The sequence below is a fragment of the Choloepus didactylus genome, chromosome 10 (genome assembly GCF_015220235.1).
Source record: "Choloepus didactylus isolate mChoDid1 chromosome 10, mChoDid1.pri, whole genome shotgun sequence".
In the NCBI taxonomy this organism is placed as follows: Eukaryota; Metazoa; Chordata; class Mammalia; order Pilosa; family Megalonychidae; genus Choloepus; species Choloepus didactylus.
In genome coordinates, this window is record NC_051316.1 from 46,442,064 (window position 1) to 46,460,410 (window position 18,347).

At 37.9% G+C, this 18,347-nt stretch overlaps 1 protein-coding gene across 6 annotated transcripts in view; it reads right to left on the reverse strand.

Annotated features, from left to right (window-relative positions):
- C10H9orf135 (chromosome 10 C9orf135 homolog) overlaps positions 1-18,347 on the reverse strand; it is a 246,029-nt gene that overhangs the window by 156,687 nt on the left and 70,995 nt on the right. The window contains exon 5 of one of the 6 annotated variants that reach the window (XM_037797860.1): positions 17,480-17,596. The exons of the other annotated variants lie outside the window; for them this stretch is intronic. Coding sequence (XP_037653788.1) covers positions 17,578-17,596 — 19 coding nt within the window. The 3' untranslated portion in view covers positions 17,480-17,577. Of the gene's footprint in view, positions 1-17,479; positions 17,597-18,347 lie in introns of those variants that run through there. 6 annotated transcript variants of the gene reach the window in all.

Genomic DNA, 18,347 nt, shown 5'->3' on the forward strand with positions numbered 1-18,347 from the left:
TGACATATTTAAAATTCTGAGAGAGAAAAATTTCCAACCAAGAATACTTTATCCAGCAAAGCTCTCCTTCAAATTTGAGGGAGAGCTTAAATTTTTCACAGACAAACAAATGCTGAGATATTTTGCTAATAAAAGACCTGCCCTACTTCAGATACAAGCAAGTAAGAGAATTCACAAACAACAAGAAAGCCCAACTCTGAAGAGTTATTGCTATAGGTACTAGTATTTACCCTGATGGCAAACACCAGTCCCTGACAGAAATCATCAATTCCTGATTGATCACACAATCTCAGAGTGTGATTTCAAAGCAGCAGCATCAGCAGCATCTGGGAACTTGTTAGAAATGCAAATACCTGGGCCCATCCCAGACCTAATGAATTAGAAACTCTGGGTGTAGATCCCAGAAATCTGTGTTTCAACAAGCCCTCCAGGTGATTCTGATGCACATTAATGTTCAAGTCCTGGCAATTAAAAACAAAATGAAAATTAGGAGTGTAACTTTCAAAAGAGCATATGGATTTTAAAAATGGAGCAAACAGGATTTTTTTAAAAGGCTAATCTAATATAAAGCAGGAAAGTAAAGTAAAAGAGGTAAATCATTTCTGTTCATAAAAAAATTAATATAGTAAAAAATAACTCAATAATTATAAAAGTAAAAGGATTAAACCTATCAGTGAAAAAAACTTCTCAGGCTTAAACTGAATATTAGCCTGTATTTTTAAAATGTCCAACTATATACTGTTATACCTAAAATAAAATTATTTTCAAGGAAATTGTGAAAGGAAAGTAATATAAAATGATTCATCAGGCAAATTTTAACAAAAGCAACTTAGTGCTGTTATATTTTTATAATGTATAATAGGTTTTTGAGTAAAAAAATTAGAAGTTATGGGTGGTATCAGCAAAAATTGCAGAATAGAGAACTCCAAAAGTCCATCTCTCCATAAAAACAGTGAATAAACTTGCAAAAAAAATGTCAGAATCAACTCTTTCTGAATTCTGGAAACTAATCAAAAGTTTATAGTAACCAGGAGGAATGCTTAATAAAGAAAAAATAGCTGACTACTTAAGAGCTATTCTGGTCCCATTTCCCACTCCCCATTACATTCTCCTACTACTAGAGGAAACAGAACTGACTTTACAGTGTTTATTCTCAAAGAAATGGTTGTTTTGGTTTTGACCTATCTGAAGGACTGGTTCAAAGGGCCAGGAGGGTTCTCCACCTTAGGATTTTAAAAATCTAATTCCAAACACTGTCAGGGATGAAATGGCTTTCTAGTGGAGATTGGGAGTGGAGGAGCATTTGTCAAAAACATTTAAAGGCAAATGGTATAGCTGCTGCTGCTTGAGGCAAGGGACGGCAGTTGGAGCAAACAATAGGTTAACCAAAAAGCTTGGGAGAAAAGGTTGGATAATGAGATGATCTGGACAATACAGGCTTTGCAAAGTTCTCACATATTTCTAGGAATCTAGAAGTCTACATGCATGCCCAGGGCTGTGTTTGTGTTCAGAAAAAGACCAGAGAATGCTCTGAGGTCTCATTTCTGATAACATTCAGGATCTGCAAAAGCAAGCCACAAAGACCAATGCAAAGTTGTAAACTTCCTGGCTCAGTGATAAAGACATGCCCCAACACACACACACAGCCTGCTTGCAAATACTGAGAGACCTTTTTGTTTTGTTGGTTCTAAGAATTTAAGGAAATCTCTGTCAAAACATTAGCTGAACACTAAGCTCACTGAACAGAGATGTCCATGGTCACACATAGCAAAGAAGACAGATTTTACAAAATTAGTTCAGAAAAATCACTAAACAATAACTACAACAAGCAGCAGTGACAAACACTGGGAAAGGGGTAACAGTGTGATTTTCAGAGTTTTCACTATAATATTTGAAGTGTCCAATTTAAAAAAATATATACATATATATACACAGTACAAAGAAACAAGAAAGTATGGCCCATACAAAGGAAAAAAAGAAAGTAGTAGAAACTGTCCCTGAGGAAGTCCAGACATCATACTTATTAGAAAAGACTTTCAATTATATATTTGAAATATGCTTAAAGAGTTACAGGAGACCATGTAAAAAGAACTAAAGGAAACTATTAGAACAATGTCTAATCCAGTAGAGAATATTGATAAAGAAATATAATTTATAAAAAGGCACCAAATAGAAATCCTGAAGTTGAAAAGTAAAATAACTGAAATGAAAATTACTACAGTGTTTCAACAGCAGATTTCAGCAGGTAGAAGACAGAGTTAGTGAACTTGAAGACAGTCAATTGAAATTATCCAGTCTGGAACAGAAAGAAAAGAGAATGAGGAAAAATGAACAAAGCCTCAGAGATGTGTCTGACACAGCCTAGCATACCAGTAAATGCATTCTGGGAGTCCCAAAAGAGGAGAGTAAGAAAAGGGCAGAAAGAATATTTGAAAAAATAATGGCTGAAAACTTCCCAAATTTGATGAAAACATGAATCTATACATTCAAGAAGATCAATGAATCCAAGCAAGACAAATGCAAAGAGGTCCACACCAAAACACTCTCTAATCACTGTCAAAAGCCAAGGAGAAAAAATTTTGAAGGCAGCAAGAAAGAAGCAGCTCATTATGTATAAGAGATCCTTAATAAACAGCTGGTTTCTCATCAGAAACAATGGAGGCTGAAAAGCAGGAGGATGACATATTCAAAGTGCTGAGAGAGAAATAAAACTATCAGCTAAGAATTTTACATCCAACAGAACTATCCTTCAAAAATGGAGAAAATAAGATATTCTCAGACGAACAAAAACTGGGAGAATTCATTGCTAGGATATATGCACATGCTCTATAGAAATGGTAAGGGAGTTCTTCAGGCTAAAGTAACTCAAATACATATGAAGAAATAAAGAACTTCAGTAAAGGTACTTACACAGGTAAATATAAAAGTTAGTATTATTGTATTTTTGGTTTATAACTCTTCTTTTTCTTTATGACTTAATAAACAATTATAAATATATATTGATGAGCATACAATGTATAAAGATATAATTTTGACTATACTAACATAAAGGGGAAGATGGAGCTATATAGGAGCAAAGTTTTGTATATTATTGAAACTAATAATCCATACAAAATAACTTCTTCAACAAAAATGGAATTAAATTAGAAACATAACAGGTGGAAATCTAGAAAATTCACAAATAAGTGGAAATTAAAACAAACCACCAATGGGTCAAAGAAGAACTCACTAGAGAAATTAGAAAATGCTTTAGATGAATTAAAACAAAAACTTACAGGACTCAGCAAAAGCAGTGCTCAGAGGGAAATTTATAGTTGTAAACATTTACACATAAAAAGGAATGGGAGGGCGGGGCAAGATGGCGGACTGGTGAGCTGTATGTTTTAGTTACTCCTCCAGGAAAGTAGGTAGAAAGCCAGGAACTGTGTGGACTGGACACCACAGAGCAATCTGACTTTGGGCATACTTCATACAACACTCATGAAAACGTCGAACTGCTGAGATCAGCGAAATCTGTAAGTTTTTGTGGTCAGGGGACCCACACCACTCCCTGCCAGGCTCAGTCCCATGGGAGGAGGGGCTGTCAGCTCCGGGAAGGAGAAGGGAGAACTGCAGTGGCAGCCCTTATCAGAAACTCATTCTACTGATCCAAACTCCAACCATAGATAGACTGAGACCAGACACCAGAGAATCTGAGAGCAGCCAGCCCAGCAGAGAGGAAACAGGCATAGAAAAAAACAACACGAAAAACTCCAAAATAAAAGCGGAGGATTTTTGGAGTTCTGGTGAACATAGAAAGGGGAAGGGCAGAGCTCAGGCCCTGAGGCTCATATGCAAATCCCGAAGAAAAGCTGATCTCTCTGCCCTGTGGACCTTTCCTTAATGGCCCTAATTGCTTTGTCTCTTAGCATTTCAATAACCCATTAGGTCTCTGAGGAGGACCTTTTTTTTTTTTTTTTAATCCTTTTTTCTTTTTCTAAAACAATTACTCTAAGAAGCCCAATACAAAAAGCTTCAAAGACTTGCAATTTGGGCAGGTCAAGACAAGAGCAGAACTAAGAGAACTCTGAGACAAAAGGCAATAATCCAGTGGCTGAGAAAATTCACTAAACACCACAACTTCCCAAGAAAAGGGGGGTGTCCGCTCACAGCCATCATCCTGGTGGACAGGAAACACTCCTGCCCATCGCCAGCCCTATAGCCCAGAGCTGCCCCAGACAACCCAGTGTGACGGAAGTGCTTCAAATAACAGGCACACACCACAAAACTGGGAGTGGACATTAGCCTTCCCTGCAACCTCAGCTGATTGTCCCAGAGTTGGGAAGGTGGAGCAGTGTGAATTAACAAAGCCCCATTCAGCCATCATTTCAGCAGACTCGGAGCCCCCCTAAACAGCCCACCAGCCCAGAACTGCCCTGGGGGGACGGCACTCACCTGTGACATAGCACAGTCATCCCTCAACAGAGGACCAGGGGGTGCACGGCCTGGAAGAGGGGCCCACTTGCAAGTCTCAGGAGCTGTACGCCAATACCAGGGACTTGTGGGTCAGTGGCAGAGAAAAACTGTGGCAGGACTGAACTGAAGGATTAGACCATTGCAGCAGCTTTAAAACTCTAGGATCACCAGGGAGATTTGATTGTTAGAGCCACCCCCCTCCCTGACTGCCCAGAAACACGCCCCATATACAGGGCGGGCAACACCAACTACACACACAAGCTTGGTACACCAATTGGACCCCACAAGATTCACTCCCCCACTCACCACAAAGGCTAAGCGGGGGAGAACTGGTTTGTGGAGTACAGGTGGCTCGTGGACGCCACCTGCTGGTTAGTTAGAGAAAGTGTACTCCACGGAGCTGCAGATCTGATAAATTAGAGATAAGGACTTCAATTGGTCTACAAATCCTAAAAGAACCCTATCAAGTTCAGCAAATGCCAAGAGGCCAAAAACAACAGAAAATTATAAAGCATATGAAAAAACCAGACGATACGGACAACCCAAGCTCAAGCACCCAAATCAAAAGATCAGAAGAGACACAGCACCTAGAGCAGCTACTCAAAGAACTAAAGATGAACAATGAGACCATAGTACAGGATACAAAGGATATCAAGAAGACCCTAGAAGAGCATAAAGAAGACATTGCAAGACTAAATTAAAAAGTAGATGATCTTATGGAAATTAAAGAAACTGTTGACCAAATTAAAAAGATTCTGGACACTCATAGTACAAGACTAGAGGAAGTTCATCAACAAATCAGTGACCTGGAAGATGACAGAATGGAAAATGAAAGCATAAAAGAAACAATGGGGAAAGAAATTGAAAAAATCAAAACGGACCTCAGGGATATGATAGATAACGTAAAACGTCCGAATATAAGACTCATTGGTGTTCCAGAAGGGGAAGAAAGGGGTAAAGGTCTAGGAAGAGTATTCAAAGAAATTGTTGGGGAAAACTTCCCAAATCTTCTAAACAACATAAATACACAAATCATAAATGCTCAGCGAACCCCAAATAGAATAAATCCAAATAAACCCACTCTGAGACATATTCTGATCACACTGCAAAACACAGAAGAGAAGGAGCAAGTTCTGAAAGCAGCAAGAGAAAAGCAATTCACCACATACAAAGGAAACAGCATAAGACTAAGTAGTGACTACTCAGCAGCCACCCTGGAGGCAAGAAGGCAGTAGCATGATACATTTAAAATTCTGAGTGAGAAAAATTTCCAACCAAGACTACTTTATCCAGCAAAGCTCTCCTTCAAATTTGAGGGAGAGCTTAAATTTTTCACAGACAAACAAATGTTGAGAGAATTTGCTAACAAGAGACCTGCCCTACTGGAGATACTCAAGGGACCCCTACACACAGAGAAACAAAGAAAGGACAGAGAGACTTGGAGAAAGGTTCAGTACTAAAGAGATGTGGTATGGGTACAATTAAGGATATTAATAGAGAGAGGGGAAAAATATGACAAACATAAACCAAAGGATAAGATGGCTGATTCAAGAAATGCCTTCATGGTTATAATGTTGAATGTAAATGGATTAAACTCCCAATTAAGAGATACAGATTTGCAGAATGGATCAAAAAAAAAAAAATGAACCCTCAATATGTTGCATACAAGAGACTCATCTTAGACACAGGGACACAAAGAAATTGAAAGTGAAAGGATGGAAAAAAATATTTCATGCAAGCTACAGCCAAAAGAAAGCAGGTGTAGCAATATTAATCTCAGATAAAATAGACTTTAAATGCAGGGATGTTTTGAGAGACAAAGAAGGCCACTACATACTAATAAAAGGGGCAATTCAACAATAAGAAATAAGAATCGTAAATGTCTATGCACGCAATCAAGGTGCCACAAAATACATGAGAGAAACACTGGCAAAACTAAAGGAAGAAATTGATGTTTCCACAATAATTGTGGGAGACTTCAACACATCACTCTCTCCTATAGATAGATCAACCAGACAGAAGACCAATAAGGAAATTGAAAACCTAAACAATCTGATAAATGAATTAGATTTAACAGACATATACAGGACAGTACATCCCAAATCACCAGGATACACATACTTTTCTAGTGCTCACGGAACTTTCTCCAGAATAGATCATATGCTGGGACATAAAACAAGCCTCAATAAATTTAAAAAGATTGAAATTATTCAAAGCACATTCTCTGACCACAATGGAATACAATTAGAAGTCAATAACCATCAGAGACTTAGAAAATTCACAAATACCTGGAGGTTAAACAACACACTCCTAAACAATCAGTAGGTTAACGAAGAAATAGCAAGAGAAATTGCTAAATATATAGAGATGAATGAAAATGAGAACACAACAGACCAAAACCTATGGGATGCAGCAAAAGCAGTGCTAAGGGGGAAATTTATAGCACTAAACGCATATATTAAAAAGGAAGAAAGAGCCAAAATCAAAGAACTAACGGATCAACTCAAGAAGCTAGAAAATGAACAGCAAACCAATCCTAAACCAAGTAGAAGAAAAGAAATAACAAGGATTAAAGCAGAAATAAATGACATACAGAACAAAAAAACAATAGAGAGGATAAATATCACCAAAAGTTGGTTCTTTGAGAAGATCAACAAGATTGACAAGCCCCTAGCTAGACTGACAAAATCAAAAAGAGAGAAGACCCATATAAACAAAATAATGAATGAAAAAGGTGACATAACTGCAGATCCTGAAGAAACTAAAAAAATTATAAGAGGATACTATGAACAACTGTATGGCAACAAACTGGATAATGTAGAGGAAATGGACAATTTCCTGGAAACATATGATCAACCTAGATGGACCAGAGAAGAAATAGAAGACCTCAACCAACCCATCACAAGCAAAGAGATCCAATCAGTCATCAAAAATCTTCCCACAAATAAATGCCCAGGGCCAGATGGCTTCACAGGGGAATTCTACCAAACTTTCCAGAAAGAACTGACACCAATCTTACTCAAACTCTTTCAAAACATTGAAGAAAATGGAACACTACCTAACTCATTTTATGAAGCTAACATCAATCTAATACCAAAACCAGGCAAAGATGCTACAAAAAAGGAAAACTATCGGCCAATCTCTCTAATGAATATAGATGCAAAAATCCTCAACAAAATATTTGCAAATCAAATCCAAAGACACATTAAAAAAATCATACACCATGACCAAGTGGGGTTCATTCCAGGCATGCAAGGATGGTTCAACATAAGAAAATCAATCAATGTATTACAACACATTAACAAGTCAAAAGGGAAAAATCAATTGATCATCTCAATAGATGCTGAAAAAGCATTTGACAAAATCCAACATCCATTTTTGATAAAAACACTTCAAAAGGTAGGAATTGAAGGAAACTTCCTCAATAGGATAAAGAGCATATATGAAAAACCCACAGCCAGCATAGTACTCAATGGTGAGAGACTGAAAGCCTCCCCTCTAAGATCAGCAACGAGACAAGGATGCCCGCTGTCACCACTGTTATTCAACATTGTGCTGGAAGTGCTAGCCAGGGCAATCCGGCAAGACAAAGAAATAAAAGGCATCCAAATTGGAAAAGAAAAAGTAAAACTGTCATTGTTTGCAGATGATATGATCTTATATCTGGAAAACCCTGAGAAATCGACGATACAGCTACTAGAGCTAATCAACAAATTTAGCAAAGTAGTGGGATACAAGATTAATGCACATAAGTCAGTAATGTTTCTATATGCTAGAAATGAACAAACTGAAGAGACACTCAAGAAAAAGATACCATTTTCAATAGCAACTAAAAAAATCAAGTACCTAGGAATAAACTTAACCAAAGATGTAAAAGACCTATACAAAGAAAACTACACAACTCTACTAAAAGAAATAGAAGGGGATCTTAAAAGATGGAAAAATATTCCATGTTCATGGATAGGAAGGCTAAATGTCATTCAGATGTCAATTCTACCCAAACTCATCTACAGATTCAATGCAATCCCAATCAAAATTCCAACAACCTACTTTGCAGACTTGGAAAAGCTAGTTATCAAATTTATTTGGAAAGGGAAGATGCCTTGAATTGCTAAAGACACTCTAAAAAAGAAAAACGAAGTGGGAGGACTTACACTCCCTGACTTTGAAGCTTATTATAAAGGCACAGTTGTCAGAACAGCATGGTACTGGCACAAAGATAGACATATAGATCAATGGAATCGAATTGAGAATTCAGAGATAGACCCTCAGATCTATTGCCAACTGATCTTTGATAAGGCCCCCAAAGTCACTGAACTGAGTCATAATGGTCTTTTCAACAAATGGGGCTGGGAGAGTTGGATATCCATATCCAAAAGAATGAAAGAGGACCCCTACCTCACCCCCTACACAAAAATTAACTCAAAATGGATGAAAGATCTCAATATAAAAGAAAGCACCACAAAACTCCTAGAAGATAATGTAGGAAAACATCTTCAAGACCTTGTATTAGGCGGCCACTTCCTAGACTTTACACCCAAAGCACAAGTAACAAAAGAAAAAATAGATAAATGGGAACTCCTCAAGCTTAGAAGTTTCTGCACCTCAAAGGAATTTCTCAAAAAGGTAAAGAGGCAGCCAACTCAATGGGAAAAAATTTTTGGAAACCATGTATCTGACAAAAGACTGATATCTTGCATATATAAAGAAATCCTACAACTCAATGACAATAGTACAGACAGCCCAATTATAAAATGGGCAAAAGATATGAAAAGACAGTTCTCTGAAGAGGAAATACAAATGGCCAAGAAACACATGAAAAAATGTTCAGCTTCACTAGCTATTAGAGAGATGCAAATTAAGACCACAATGAGATACCATCTCAACCGATTAGAATGGCTGCCATTAAAAAAACAGGAAACTACAAATGCTGGAGGGGATGTGGAGAAATTGGAACTCTCATTCATTGTTGGTGGGACTGTATAATGGTTCAGCCACTCTGGAAGTCAGTCTGGCAGTTCCTTAGAAAACTAGATATAGAGTTACCATTCGATCCAGCGATTGCACTTCTCGGTATATACCCGGAAGATCGGAAAGCAGTGACACGAACAGATATCTGCATGCCAGTGTTCACAGCAGCATTATTCACAATTGCCAAGAGATGGAAACAACCCAAATGTCCTTCAACAGATGAGTGGATAAAGAAAATGTGGCATATACACACGATGGAATACTACACGGCAGTAAGAAGGAACGATCTCGTGAAACATATGACAACATGGATGAACCTTGAAGACATAATGCTGAGTGAAATAAGCCAGGCACAAAAAGAGAAATAGTATATGCTACCACTAATGTGAACTTTGAATAATGTAAAACAAATGGTTTATAATATAGAATGTAGGGGAACTAGCAATAGAGAGCAATTAAGGAAGGGGGATCAATAATCCAAGAAGAACAGATAAGCTATTTAACGTTCTGGGGATGCCCAGGAATGACTATGGTCTGTTAATTTCTGATGGATGTAGTAGGAACAAGTTCACAGAAATGTTGCTATATTAGGTAACTTTCTTGGGGTAAAGTAGGAACAGGTTGGAAGTAAAGCAGTTATCTTAGGTTAGTTGTCTTTTTCTTACTCCCTTGTTATGGTCTCTTTGAAATGTTCTTTTATTGTATGTTATTTTTTTTATTTTTTTTTTCATACAGTTGATTTGAAAAAGAAAGGAAAGTTAAAAAAAAAAAAAAAGAAAGAAAAACAAGGAAAAAAATATGTAGTGCCCCCTTGAGGAGCCTGTGGAGAATTCAGGGGTATTGACCTACCCCACCTCGATGGTTGCTAACATGACCACAGACATAGGGGACTGGTGGTTTGATGGTTTGAGCCCTCTACCATAGGTTTTACCTTTGGGAAGACGGTTGCTGCAAAGGAGAGGCTAGGCCTCCCTATAATTGTGCCTAAGAGCCTCCTCCCGAATGCCTCTTTGTTGCTCAGATGTGGCCCTCTCTCTCTAGCTAAGCCAACTTGAAAGGTGAAATCACTGCCCTCCCCCCTACGTGGGATCAGACACCCAGGGGAGTGAATCTCCCTGGCAACGTGGAATATGACTCCCGGGGAGGAATGTAGACCCGGCATCGTGGGACGGAGAACATCTTCTTGACCAAAAGGGGGATGTGAAAGGAAATGAAATAAGCTTCAGTGGCAGAGAGATTCCAAAAGGAGCCGAGAGGTCACTCTGGTGGGCACTCTTATGCACACTTTAGACAACCCTTTTTAGGTTCCAAAGAATTGGGGTAGCTGGTGGTGGATACCTGAAACTGTCAAACTACAACCCAGAACCCATGAATCTCGAAGACAGTTGTATAAAAATGTAGCTTATGAGGGGTGACAATGGGATTGGGAAAGCCATAAGGACCACACTCCACTTTGTCTAGTTTATGGATGGATGAGTAGAAAAATAGGGGAAAGAAACAAACAAAGAAACAGACAAAGGTACCCAGTGTTCTTTTTTACTTCAATTGCTCTTTTTCACTCTAATTATTATTCTTGTTATTTTTGTGTGCGTGGTAATGAAGGTGTCAGTGATTGATTTAGGTGATGAATGTACAACTATGTAATGGTACTGTGAACAATCGAATGTATGATTTGTTTTGTATGACTGCATGGTATATGAATATATCTCAATAAAATGAAGATTAAAAAAAAAAAAAGGAATGGCTATAGAGCAAATTTCGAAGCATGCTATATGTTACAGTTCCACCATGTCAGTTATTTCCTTCTACCTCTTCTAGTACCCTAGTGTTCTGGTTTGCTAATGCTGCTGGAATGCAAAATACCAGAAATGGATCAGCTTTTATAAAGGGGGTTTATTTGGTTACAAAGTTACAGTCTTAAGGCCATAAAGTGTTCAAGGTAAGTCATCAGCAATTGGGTACCGTCACTGGAGAATGGCCAATGGTGTCCGGAAAACCTGTGTTAGCTGGGAAGGCACGTGGCTGGCATCTGCTCCAGAGTTCTGGTTTCAAAATGGCTTTCTCCTAGGACATTCCTCTCTAGGCTGCAGTTCCTCAAAAATGTCACTCTTAGGTGCTCTTGGGGTATTTCTCCTCTCTTAGCTTCTCCAGAGCAAGAGTCTGCTTTCAACGGCCATCTTCAAACTGTCTTTCATCCGCAGCTACTCTCTCAGCTTCTGTGCATTCTTCAAAGTGTCCCTCTTGGCTGTAGCAAGTTCGCTCCTTCTGTCTGAACTTATATAGTGCTCCAGTAAACTAATCAAGGCCCATTCTGAATGGGCAGAGCCACACCTCCATGGAAATTATCCAATGAAAGATCTTGCCCACAGTTGAGTGATCACATCTCCATGGAAACATCCAATCAAAAGTCTCCAACTCAAACAACACCAATACGTTTCCTGCCCACACAAAACTGCATCAAAGAAAATGGCATTTGGGGAACATAATACATCCAAATCAGCACACCTAGAGACTAAATATATATATATATAGATTCAGTATTCATAATCCTTTGTTAAATCCTATCTTTGCTCTATAGCTACTTGTTAAGTTATATTTTGAAAGTTATCACATTTCTCCATATATGTTGTAGTTCACATTAAGGAAATAACTGAAATGGTGGAATTGTAACCCATAACAGTCATTGACATTTGCTCTATAACTACTTGTTAAATTGTACTTTGAAAGTTATCACCTTTCAATATATGTGTTATAGTTCACAATAAAGAAATAACTGAAAAGGTGGAACTGCAAATCATAACATTCTTAGAAATGTGCTCTCTAACTACTTGTGAAATTGTAATTTGAATGTTACCACTTTTCGGTATATATTATAGTTCACAAAAAAAGTAAAAAAAAAAAAAAAAAAAAAAAAAGGAATGGGTGAAATAACCTAACCTTCCACCTTAAGGAACTAGAAAAAGTGGAGAAAACTAAATGCAAAGAACACAGAAGGAAAGAAATAGTAATGAATGCAGTGAAAATAAATGAAATAGAGAAAAGTAAAAGAATAGAATCAACAAAACCAAAAGTTGGTTCTTTGGAAAGATCAACAAAATTGAGTAATCTTTAGCTAGACTGACCAAGAAAAAAGAGAGAAGAATAAGATTACTAAAATTAGGAAAGTAAGTGTGGACAGTACTAACCAACCTTACAGAAATAAAAAGGATTATAAAGAACACTGTGGAAAATTGTATGCCAACAAATTAGATAACTCAGATGAAATGGGAAAATTCCTAGAAACATGCAAAACTACCAAAACTGATGCAAGAAGATACAGAAAATTTGAATAGACCTATGAGTAAAGAGATTGAATCAGTAATCAAAAAACTTCCAAGAAAGAGAAGTCCAGGACCAAATTATTTCACTGGTGAATTCTACCAATTGTTCAAAGAATTAACAACAGTCTTTCTCATACTCAGCCAAAAATAAAAGAGGAGGGAACAATTCCTAACAAATTCTATAAGGCCAGTATTATTCTGATACCAAATCCGGACAAAGACATCAAAAGTAAAGAAAACTATATGCAAAAATATGTGTAATACACCATATTAATAAAGAGAAGGAAACAAATCATATGGTCCTCTCGATTGAGGTAAGTTTTGAAAATCAGGAAATGTAACTACTCCAACTTTATCAAGATCATTTTGGTTATTTGTGTGGTCCCTTTCAATTCCATATGATTTTTAGAATCAGCTTGTCCATTTCTGCAAAAAAGGGGGGAGGGGGCATTGGAATTTTCATAGGGATTGCATTGAATCTGTAGATCACTTGGAGAGTATTGCCATCTTAACAATACTGTCTTCCACTGCATGAACACAGGATGTCTTTCCTTTTATTTAGATCTTATTTAATATCTTTCAACAATGTTTTGTAGTTTTCAGTGTACAAATCTTGTACCTCGCTTTAGAGGGATCGGCAGCACCAATCAGCTTGCTTGTAGCTCTGCCACTGCTGTCTGAAACTGTCTTCAATGCAAATGACAGAAACTTATCACAAACTAACTGTAACCCAAAAGAACCAATGTCACTCTCCCAGAAACAGATGAAAAGATGGAGAAACACAGGAGAGGGAAGCAAGTTCCCCAGGGGAAACACACCAGTCATCTCTGTAGTCACCCAGGTAGGGGCAAGTGGCCACCTGGCAACTAGGGTCTGTAGTCCTCTCCTGTCTCCCAAGCAGTTCCTCACAGCCTTTGAAAGCTGAGGCCTCTAGGATACTTTAGAAACAATGCTTTTGAAGGCCATGGAGGTGCAGATATCCTCTGCAGGTGAACCCTGCTGAGACTTTACCACAGCATCTGCACACTTCTGTCCTCCACTTCCCAAAGTCCTCCAGCATGGCATGCTGCATGTGCCCAGCAGACTGAAATTGTTCTGGTCCAACTTATGGCTATTTGCTTCCAGCACCTGCCCATCTCCTGCATTGTCTTTTTGGGATCCAGGGAGCTTGTGGTCTTCATCCTTCATGGACAGTCTAATGAGAACAGCCTGTCCTCTTGACATATTTTCTTTTTCTGGTGGCTGCCTTCACTGTCCACCACATGTGGTGGGAGCATCTCCACTCGCTCTGGAGCCCTGGATATTGGCTGGGTTGGAATGTCTTTTCTGGATGGAGGCCAAGGCTGGATCTTTCCGAAAGTGGGGAATCCCTACTTTGATTCTGCTGGTGTTAAGGTTACTGTTCCCTGAGGAAATAGGGGTGGTATTCCTCTACTCCAGGCCAAGTAGAAGCTTTGCAGGTCATAGCTTGTGCTCCAGGCCTACTGACCTGACCTCTGGCCCTCTGTAGGCCACTAATTTTCTGTATATCTCAATATTGTTAGATTATTGATTAAAGATGCCACAGAGGTGGCTTAGGGTTGGCAGAAATGCTATGCTTTATCTTGTTACTTGGGAAGGGACTGGTGCCATTGTTCAGATAATTGAAGGCTTGGAATTCCAGGTAATTCGGGGGAGTCCTCCAAGTGGAATCTCTTATACGCCAGGAACAGATAGGTGACTTGTTCATTACGGAGTTCAGGATCTCTTTCATGTGTAACCTGAGGAAACCATCCAGTCAATGTGCTGAGGACCCTTATACTTAGTGGAATAGGTCCACATAAGGCTTTGGTTTGTCATCTTCATGACCCACCTTCATCCATGGATCTTTCATGATTTGCTCCAACGTTCCTCTCTTGTGGGAACTGAGAATGAGATATTCCTTGAGCAGGTTTTCACACTCCATGGACATGGAGAACGGAATATGGTCTTCTCTGCTTAGTACCTTCTCCCACAGCTCCTAAAGTTCTGTACAATAAAAGACAGGGACCCACTGACCATTGTACAGATGGTGACTCCCAGGTTCCACACATCCAACACAGGTCCATCACAGTCTCGGTCCTAGAAGTGATCCTGGGCAGCATAAGGGAGACTGCCACACAAGGCATCCACCTTGTTACCAAAAGTGAATTCATTACACAAGTATGCAATCTCAATGTTCATATCACCCTCCAATTGCAGATTTTCTGCCTTTAAGAATATGAACACTACACATCTAGTAACTGTACTGCACAGCAGACACTATTGGGAGGAATTTTTCTCAGGCCTCCTTTTCTTTCTTACTGCCCTGAGCCATGGGATAATCAAATGCCTCCCATGTATTTGCGTACTCTAGAACAAGGTACTGTGCTTTCTCACCAGCAGTGTATAAGGGTTCCTCTTTCTCCACATCCTCACCAACACTTGTTATTTTCCTGTTTTTTCTACCTAGGGCACCAGTTCTAGTAACTGTGAAGTGATGTGTTATTGTCATTTTGATTTGCATTTCCTTAACAACTAATGATAACGAACATCTTTTCAAGTGCCTTTTGAAGTAAAAATGTTTTAGTTTCAATCAAGTCCCATTTATCTACATTTTCTTTTGTTGCTTGTCATTTTGATATGACATCCGTTTCTAAACACAAGGTCATTGAGATTTTTTTTTAATCTTGTATCTCTTTGGTTAAATTTATTCCTAAATATTTTATACTTTTGGATGCTATTGTAAATGGAATTAAGTTCTTAATTTTGTTTTTGAATTGTTTGTAAGTGTATAGAAATAGATCTTATTTTTGCATGGTGATCTTGTATCCTGAAGCTTTTCTGGACATATTTTTTAGCTCAGTTTTTTTTTTGTGTGTGTGTGTGGATTCTTAAGGGTCAACTCACAGAATAAGAGAAAATATTTGTAGATCATATATATGATAATGGTCTAGTATTTAACATATGAACACTCATAATTCAAAAACAAAAAGACAAACAATCAAATTAAAAACTGGGCAAAGGATCAGAATAGAAATTTCTCCATGGTTACACAAATGGCCAATAAGTACATGAAAAGGTGCTCAAAATCATTAGTCATTAGAGAAATGCAAATCAAAACTATGATGAGATACCACTTCACACCAACTGGGTGGGCAATAATGTTTCAAAAAATGAAAAGAACAAGTGTTGGTTAGATTGTGGAGAAACTGTAAATTTCATGCAAATGGTGGGAATATAAAATGGTGCAGTTGCTGTGTGAAACAGTTTGGCAGTTCCTCAATAAAATAAACATAGAATTATCATATGACCTTGCCATTGCACTCCTAGGAAAATACCCAAGAGAATTGAAATCAGTGACTCAAACAGATACTTGTATGCTAACGTTCATAGCAGCATTACCTACAACAGCAAAAAAAAAAAAAAAAAAAGGAAACAACTGAAATGTCTACCAACCAGTGAATGGATGAATAAAATAAGGTATGTTCTTACAGTGGAATATTATTCAGCCATAAAAAGGAATGAAGTAAAAAAAAAAAAAGGAATGAAGTACTAATACATGCTACAACATGAATAAACCTTGAAAACATTATACCTCATGAAATATGTCAGACACAAAGACCAGCTATTGTATGATTACTTTTATATGAAATGTCCAGAATAAGCAAATCCATAGAAGACTAAAAGCAGATTAGTGGTTTCCAGGGACTGGGCTGGGGAGAATGTGGAGTGACTATTTCATGGGTACAGGGCTTCTTTTAGGAGTGAGGACTATATTCTGAAATTAGATAGTGATTATGTTCGCGTAACTTTGTGAATATACTAAAAGTCACAACTGCACACTTTAAAATGATGAAAATGGAGAATTTTATATGTGAATTCAAAAGTAGTAGTTATAAAGATTGTTATCTAATGATTAAAGGAACAAGTCACCAAGAATATATAACAATCCTACATTGGGATAAACCTAACAATATATAATTGTATGACAAAAAATGACAGACTCACAAAAATAAAATGAGAAATTCACAGCCATAAAGGAAGATTACACTACATTCCTAGACCTCTTGGTTCCTTAAGTCCAAATCTACACATACATCCTTCAAACAACCATACACATCAACAGGAAAGCAAATAAAAATCACTTAGTCACCCATCCCTTGAGCATAATAGGGGTCAGAATACTATAAACTTCAATTTACTTATAGGTGGGTAAAGAGCCTAGGCTGAGCAGAACCTGGCAGACATTACATGGAAGAGCTGAGAGAGGGTGGTAAGTCCCTAACAAAGATGGAACATATTACCTCCAGTAAGAAAGCATTCTTTCCTGATCAGGAAATACTGAGAACAGGTCTGAGACCAAGAATACGTGAAGATTTACACTTCAAAGAAAGACTTGGCAAATGTGCAACATCAGAAAGGCAATGTTGGGAAGGTACTGCTTCTAGGGAAGAGAGGGCAACTAAGAAGGTAAAGAGAAATAAGGAATCAAGCATCAGAAATGAAGGGTCCTAGAGCTATAACATAGTATCACAGCATCAGCAAGAACCCTCCCTTCTCCCATTAATAGGTGTCATTAAACTTAACTTCACTGTTCCAACAGTAGAGGGCACTCTTGAACTAAGATATTGAGTAAACTACCCAAACTTCTCTTTCCTCCTCTGTAGGATTACTTTTTTGCTCTGACAGGAAAATCTAACATATTTAAAATCAATAGAAAAAGGCAACCTTACTATTAAGAAAAAAATAGATGATAATAAAAGCCAAGCTGATGACTATCTTCTTCAGAAACATTCCCAATCAAATGCAGTCCTTCTTCACCATTTCTAGTCTATGATGTACTAGAGATCCTAGCAAATGCAATAAAACAAGAAAAAGAAGTGTAAGTATAATAATTGGATTGGAAGAAACAAAATTTTCATTTTACACAGATGTTATGATTATCTACATTAAAAATCCAAGAGAATCTACAAAACATAAGCACAGGAAAGTTCAGCAAGTTATCAGATACAAGACCAACATACAAAATTTAATAGCATACTCATATACCAGCAACAAGAAATTAGATAATATAATTAAAGTGGAAAAATCCAATTCATAATTGCAAGAAAAACTCTGAGGTCCTTGGGTGCTCACTTTCAAAATGACAAAGAAAAGAACAACAGTCATGCCCAAAAGGGCCAGGGCCTCAGGCTGCTTATTTGCTGCACAAAACTAAGCCTGCTGTGTGCCCAAGGATAAGGCCATTAAGAAGTTAGCCATTCGAAACATAGTAGAGGCCACAGCCATCAGGGACATTTCCAAAGCAAGTGTCTTCAACACCTGTGTGCTTCCTAAGCTGTATATGAAACTACATTATTGCATGAATTGTGCTATGCAGAGGAAGGTAAGGTGGTTTGGGACCCATTCTCTGGAAGCCCAGAAGGTCCCAACACCCCAATCCCAATTTAGATCTGCAACTGCTGCCTCAAAACTTCTGCCAAATCCCATGTAAGGGTCTGAGTCCTTAGAGACTGGAAAAAAAAGTTGTCTCTGGAAAAAAATAAAATGGAAATTAAACTTTAAAAAAACCACCTTTAAGCTCCCTATAGAAATACATTT